Source organism: Acanthisitta chloris, unplaced genomic scaffold (genome assembly GCF_000695815.1).
Source record: "Acanthisitta chloris isolate BGI_N310 unplaced genomic scaffold, ASM69581v1 scaffold16603, whole genome shotgun sequence".
Classification (NCBI taxonomy): Eukaryota; Metazoa; Chordata; class Aves; order Passeriformes; family Acanthisittidae; genus Acanthisitta; species Acanthisitta chloris.
Window position 1 is genome coordinate 15,381 of NW_008665602.1, and position 7,135 is coordinate 22,515.

General features: G+C 54.3%; 1 protein-coding gene across 1 annotated transcript in view; it reads left to right on the forward strand.

The window, feature by feature from the left end:
- The window catches only part of PPFIA4 (protein tyrosine phosphatase, receptor type, f polypeptide (PTPRF), interacting protein (liprin), alpha 4), a gene marked incomplete at its 3' end in the record, with an annotated part of 35,776 nt that overhangs the window by 15,347 nt on the left and 13,294 nt on the right, over window positions 1-7,135 (forward strand). The window contains exons 10-14 of the mRNA XM_009071823.1: window positions 1-25; window positions 1,903-1,965; window positions 3,641-3,732; window positions 6,530-6,671; window positions 6,898-7,103. The exon at window positions 1-25 is cut by the window's left edge and continues 101 nt beyond it. Of these exons, the coding sequence (XP_009070071.1) occupies window positions 1-25; window positions 1,903-1,965; window positions 3,641-3,732; window positions 6,530-6,671; window positions 6,898-7,103 (528 nt within the window). The remainder of the gene's footprint in view (window positions 26-1,902; window positions 1,966-3,640; window positions 3,733-6,529; window positions 6,672-6,897; window positions 7,104-7,135) is intronic.

The window sequence follows — 7,135 nt, forward strand, 5'->3', positions numbered from 1 at the left end:
AAGGATGGCAGCCTTGGAGGAGAAGGTAGTGCCTGGGGGGCAGGGGGGGGTCTCTGGGGGTCTGCAGCCCATGCAGTGTGGAGCATCGTCCAGGGGTTGGAAGTACCTGTGCACGGATGAAGACGTTGGCATTGCTGAGGCACCTCAAGTGCTGTGTCTGGTTCTGGACCCACCAACTCAAGGACATTGAGGTGCTGGAGGTGTTCAGAGAAGGGCAATGAAGCTGGAGAAGGCTCTGGAGCACAAGTGCTGTGAGGAGAGGCTGAGGGAACTGAGGGGGTTTAGCATGGAGAAGAGAACGCTCAGGGTTAGCACTCTCTACAACTCCCTGACAGGAGGTGCAGCCAGGTGGGATCAGGCTCTGCTCCTAGTAGTGACAGGACAAGAGGACATAGTCTCAAGATGCACCAGGGAAGATTTAGGTTAGACAGTAGGAAGAATTTCTTCCCAGAAAGGGTGATTAGAGCCTGGAATGTGCTGCCCAGGGAGGTGGTGGAGTCACCATCCCAGGAGGTGTTTAAGGACAGACTGGACATGGCACTTAGTGGCACGGTCTAGTTGCTATGGTGGTGTTAGGTCCTAGGTTGGACTTGATGATCTCAGAGGTCTTTTTCCCACCTGATTGAGTCTGTGACTGTGTGCAGTGCTTACATGCAGGACATAGCTGTGCTGGGGCTGGTGGGAGCACTGGGATGTGCTCTGTATCACACCCTCACCTCCAGTCAGCTGGTGTCACCCACTCCCCACTGCCTCCCACCTCCCACAGCAGCAGGAGCTGTCCTGCCCCGTTCCCTTGCTTCCCTGTGTCTGTGCTGGCACACCCTGTGTCCAGCTGTCAAAGCAAATCCCAACTGCAGTGTTCATCCTGTCCCACTGCCCAACCCCTCCATGTGCTGCCTCAGGGCCTTCCTTCCCCCGGTCCCAGACTGATCTGCCTTCTCCAAGCCTGGGGGCAACCTCCCAGCTCCCTCCCCACTCCTGGAGAGCTGGGCTTTCCTTTGAGGAATGGCTGGAGCTGCTGCTGCCTCAGGGTGAATGCAATTAGCTGGAGAGCAGCTGGCTCAGAGCAAGGATTCACCTCCTAGTGCCAGTGGGAGGTCAAGCCCTGATAATTCACCTCCCTTTGGGTTCCTGCAGGGACCAGCAAGCCACACACAGAGGTGTGCATGCCCCACTGAGATCTCCCAGCCTGAGTTTGTCTCCCTGCTGCTCTGCTCCTGCTGTCCCCAAGCAGCTGTGGCTGTGCCAGTGTGTCCAGTCATCCAGCAGACCAGTGGCTCTGGACAAAGAGCAGGACCCAGCCCACGGAGATGAGTCCAAATCCCATCCCAGCAAGCAACAGGGATCAGAGTGGTGGCACGTTTTGAAGAGGGTTTCTGCTCCCCAGCCTGGTGCCAGCAGTGGCCCACACAGAGTTCTTCAGATCTTTCATGGACAGAAATGCTCCTGTTTGGCTGCCAACACCTCCCAAAAAAGAGCACTAGGTCAGGCAGTTGCAAACACATCATCTTTCCCCAGTGTCTACTCCCTAGCTTAGATGTAGAGGACATTTTTGCCCTTGATCCAGCTGTTCCAGGAGTGGATCTCCTCTCAGACACATTTCCTAATGTTCAAGTCCTATCCATCAAATCCCTGATTGCCACCTCCATGGCCATGCCCAGCCCTGGTGTGGGGCAGGAGTTGAGCTGCAGCAGCCCTGCTTGAGGGGCAGGAGGTTTGCAGAGAAGACCTGTTCCCAGGTGAGGAAGGGCTCAGTGATCTGCTGCCATCCCTCTGCCAGGTATCCATCCACACAGCAATCCCACACTGGCCACTCCAGGAGGCCTCAGGGCTGTTTGCTAAAGGGTCTCTCTTTTTCTTTCCTCTTTTTGTTCCCTTTTCTGTTGGTTGGTTTTATTAAAGAACACATTGTTACAAGAGCTGGAAAATACCCAAAAGCAGATAGAGGAACACCAGCACGACAAGGTAAATGCTGCTGCAGGGAGCCTGCACTAGTGACCACTGCACTTCCTCACTCCCAGCCCCTGCCTAGTGCCAGTGGCTCCTGAAATGCCCCAGTTTCAGAGCAGCTGGGATCCAGGAGTGCCCAGCAGCAGGAGCCACACACTAACCCACGCAGTGGCTGGATAGAAGCTGCCACCCACCTCCCTGGACACCCCTGGGTTGGTCCCCTAACATGCATGTTGGGTCCTGGCTGCATATTTCTGTCATACTCATCCATCCCTGACTTCTGGTGGGGATAGCAGTGAGGTCAGGGTGGCTTTACCCATGTGGGGACGGGATTGAGGTCAAGGTGGCTTTACCCATGTCTCTGGAGGAAGGATTAGGCAGCCACATCCCCTTGGCCCTTGCAGATCTTCTTGCAGAGGTCTCATAGGTTTGTTACTCTGTTGGGATAAATCCCAACTGTATTTTGCAGGAGGAAATGCAGTGGTCATCCTGTCCCTGCAGAGGCCCCATAGGTCTCTGCAAGCAGAGACCTTTGCCTTGACCCTTACAGATGTGCTTACAGAGGTCCCATAGGTCTCTGTTACTCTGTTGGGGTAAATCCCAACTGCATTTTGCAGGAGGAAATGCAGTTTTCACCCTGTAAGTAGAGCCCTTTGTCTTGGTCCTTGCAGATCTTCTTGCAGAGACCCCATAGGTCTTCACACACTCTCAGATGAAGTATCTCAGTAGGCTCTGCATGAATCCCAGGTGGCCTGTGCTGGAGGGTTGTAGCTTCTCGAAGCAACAGGAGATTTTGGGCAGTGCCCCACGTCTCATGCATGGCTGGGGAGGTTGGGGGCTGCTCTCTTCCCTGGCCAAAGCTCTCCCATGTCTTCCAGGGACTTGCATGATGCTGCCTACATGTTGCTCAGGTTTGCCCACAGGACTGGATCCTGCTGTGCCTGGAGAATCCTCTCTCCCCTTCTCCCTGCCTGTCCTCTTGGCTCTCCCTCAGGACAGCACAGCCACTTAGTGCAGGCACAGCTTGCCCATGGGATGGGGCACAGCTTGCCCAGGGGATAGGGCACAGCTTGCCCATGGGATGGGGCTGGCAGAGGAGGGACAGGGCCAGCATCAAGTGTGGCTGGTGTGTCCCTCCCAACCAGCCCTTTGCCAAGGTAACACACTCCTGCAGTCTGGAGCTAAATCAGAGCATCCAAGTGGGACCAGTTTTCCTTCATCTCTTCAACCAGCATGGCTTGAGCACATGTGTCTGTCTGTCCTGCTCTCCTTCCTTCCCAGCATCCTCATCTCTGTGCCCTCATGAGCTGTTTCTTTACTGATGTAGCCAAGATGCTTTAAACCTAGGCTGGGGATTTTGAAAGGGAATATAACCCTGGGTTAGGGATTTTGAAAGAGAACATAAACCTGGGCTGGGGATTTTAAAAAGGAATATAAACCTGGAATAGGAATTTTGGAAGGGAATATAACCCTGGAATAGGGATTTTGAAAAGGAACATAAACCTGGGATGGAGATTTTTAAAGGGAACATAAAGCTGGGATGGCGATTTTGGAAGGGAATATAAACCTGGACTGGGGATTTTGGAAGGGGATATAAACCTGGCAGTAGCCAAGGATGTTGATTACCCCAATCCTGGCAGCTCCTCAGAGCCAAACCAACCCCTCCCTGTGTCTTATCTCCCCCCACCAGCGCCGGTTGTCCGATGAGATCGACAAACTGAGGCTGGAGGTGGATCAGCTCAAGACCAGGAGTGGGACATTTGTGGAGAGTGTGCACACCAGGTAAGACCCACCTGCCAAACCCCTGACAGCCTGTATGCACCTCACCTGCATCCTGCACCCACAGTCCTGGGGGCATTTTGCCTTTAGGGCCCCAAAGTGCTGTTTGCATCAGGTGTTTCTGGTGTCATCAAGCTCTGCAGGGTCATTCCTTGGAGCAGGGCCAGCTCCAGTCTTGCTGTCCCCACCAGGGGTTTGTCCTGACTGCTGAGAATAGCCCAGCCCAACTGACTGCCCCCAGATTTGCTCTTCTAAGAGTGAAAACCACTGGGTATTGTTTCTTTTTCTTCACAAGGGATTTAGGGCTTATTTTCAATGAAAGCTGATGTCCACCAAACACCTTCCCCCTGTGGTGTGCCTGGATGGGTTGATGGGGAAGGAGGAATTGCTTCTGAGGTGTTGTAGGCAAAGGAGAATGAACACTACCATTTCCCCCCTCCTTTCTACAATGGTCCTCCCACACCCTTTCATTTGAAGTCAGCTGGGAGATGGGGATGGCCCAGCCTAGAGCACCAGGAGCAGAGGTGAGTCCATCAAGTCTCAGCCTCTGGTACTGTCCAGGACACCCAGTGCTGCTGCAGGAAAACAGGGGGGTACAAAAGGAGGTGCCAGCTCCACATGCACTCCTGGGCATACACCCTGGGTGTAGCTGCAGCCACCTGGGACACCACATCCTCTCCTGAGCATTCTTCCTCCTCTTCACTGAGATGAGGCAGTGAGGGATCACTGAGGGGGACAACCAGAGAGGAAAATTCACCTCCCAGGAAGGCTGGAAAAGATGGAGAGGAGGCAGTGTAACCAGCTTGGGATCTGTCAGCAGCTGTGGCAGAGTGGAAGGCCTGGAGGCCCCATGTCTGTCAGGGAGAGAAGAAATGGGGAGAGCGAGGAAAAGCCTGTGAGGATGGAGGATGAATGATGAATGATGAAGGATGAAGGATAGCTGAGTGCTAGAGGACAGCCTAGAGCGTGTGTGGGACCTCTTTGCATGTAAGAGCAGGATGGACAATTTGATGAGTTCTTTATGTTTCTTGGTGGAAAAACCAGCAGAAATCTTGAGCTGCAGAATAACCCCCCAGCTGAAATGTCAGCTCTTGTCTAAGGTGCCTTTCTCTGGCTTTAGCTGGGGAGCAGCTTGTCAGCAGATCTTCAGCTTAAATCCCTCCAAAACACCAACCTGTGCAAAACCAACCTAACTCCAGCCAAGCTGCTTGTGGTAGTGGTTCTGTGTGGGCTCAGGTGGGGAGTCCAGACCTGTATCTGTACTGCAAACCAGGCCCACCATGACGGAAAACTATGATCTGCCTTGGACACATCCTTTGTCATCTTAAATTCATCTTAAGTTCAACAAACCTCCCATCTCCTGTGGCAGTAATGACCCTGTGCCTCAGGAAAGAGCTTTGCTCAGCTCCTGGTTGGGTCTTCAGGGCAAGGAGGAGCTACTGGGCAATGTGGAGACATGGAATGAGCTTCTCAAGTGGCAGAAAGTGTCCCCATGTCCAACAGCAGCTGCTGCCTTGCTCTGCCTGGCGTGGGAACCTGCTCCCCAGCACCAGCCCCACCATGGTGAAGGATGAAGAAGGCCCAGCTGATTTCTGCTAGGAGATCCCAAACAATGCTCATGTCCTCACACCTGGAAGATGTTTCAAGTGGGATTTTATTCCTAGAATCAAAGGGTCATTAAGGCTGGAAAAAGCCTCCAAGATCATCAGGTCCAACCTTCATCGAAATGCCACCATCGCCACTAAATCATGTCACTAAGTGCCATGTCTGCTCACTCTTTAACACCTTCAGGGGTGGTGACACCACTCCTGCCCTGGGCAGCCTTAACCACTCTGTCAATGAAGGAATTTTTCCTAATATCCAACCTAAACCTCCCCTGGGACAACTTGAGGCTATTTCCCCTTGTCCTATTGCTAACTGCCTGGGAGAAGAGACCAATCCCCATCAAGGTTTGTTCTCATGGAAATGTTGAAGAAGACACAAAAAGAGGAGCTCTGTGGCTGGTCCCTGCTGTGTGCTGTGGGGATGGAGAAGACAGACACAAGACATACGGACCATGTTGGGAGGTTCTGGAGAGGGAAGGGCAGTAGGGGCAGGACTGTGCAGCCCAAGGCTTCACAGCAGATCTCCTGCACAGAGGGTTTTGGCCAGAACACTGGCTGGATGTCCCCAAGGGGATGCAGAGAAGAGGGAGGGAGCAGCAGGGTAAGGGCCAGGACTGAGCTTCTTACACTCTGTGGGCAAGTTGGAGTCTCCTGAGGTCAGACCTCATTATGGTCTGCAACTTCTTCATGAGGGGCAGCACTGATCTCTGCTCTCTGTGACCAGTGACAGGACACAGGGAATGGCTGGAACTGTGTCAGGGTAGAGTTAGGTTGGATATGAGGCAAAGGTTCTTCCCCCAGTGGTGTTTGGGCACTAGGACAGCTCCCCAGGGCAGTGGTCACAGCCCCAAGGCTGACAGAGCTCCAGAAGTGTTTGGCCAGTGCTCTCAGGCACAGGGTGGAGTGTTGGGGTGTCCTGGTCAGGAGTTGGACTGATGATCCTTGTTGGTCCCTTCCAGCTCAGGGTGTTTCATGATTCTGTGAATCTGGAGCACATCTCCAGGGCCAGCATGGGGGAATGAGGCATCTTTTCCCAGAACACGGGTTTGCACCCGTTGATGCCAAGCAGGCAGCATGGCTGGGATGGGCACCCAGCACAGCCTCCTCCTCCTCTGTCCTGAGCAGCCTGGGCTGCAGGGGAGCAGCCTGGGGGTGAGGGCATGGAGCATGTCCCCCACAGGGCTCTTTCTCCCCAGGTCCCACATGGGCAGTGCCACAGACCTGCGGTTCCCCCTGGGTGCAGTGGTCCATGCCCCCGCCGAGCCCTTCGGGGCAGCCCCAGGACTGCCCCGGGCACAGAAGGGACGATTCGGCCCCCGACGAGAGGACTCAGCCAAGGTAACCCATTGCATGGCAGTGTGGGGCAGAGCTGGGGTTGGGGACAGCTCCTGCTTGGCTCATGTGTCCTGGTTTGGGGACATGGGGCAGTTCTCTTCACCTGGTGCATGGAGGGAGTAACATGGTAGGAAGGGTCTCCCACTGGGATCATGCTGAAGTGTGCATGGAGGTCACCAGTTTGGCTTTTGGAGAATGGTCATGAGAAGAGTGGACCTTGTTCCCCCAGGACTGGGAGCAGGCCCAGGCAGGCAGTGTCCTGGCCACGGGACCTCACACCTTCGACAGCGACCCAGACATCTCCGACATGGATGAGGATGACCGTGAGACTCTGTTCAGCTCCATGGATGTGCTCTCTCCTGGAGGCCACTCAGATGCCCAGACCTTGGCCATGATGCTCCAGGAGCAGCTGGATGCCATCAATGAGGAGATCAGGTAGTGACCATGGCCAAAAAACCTCCTGCTGA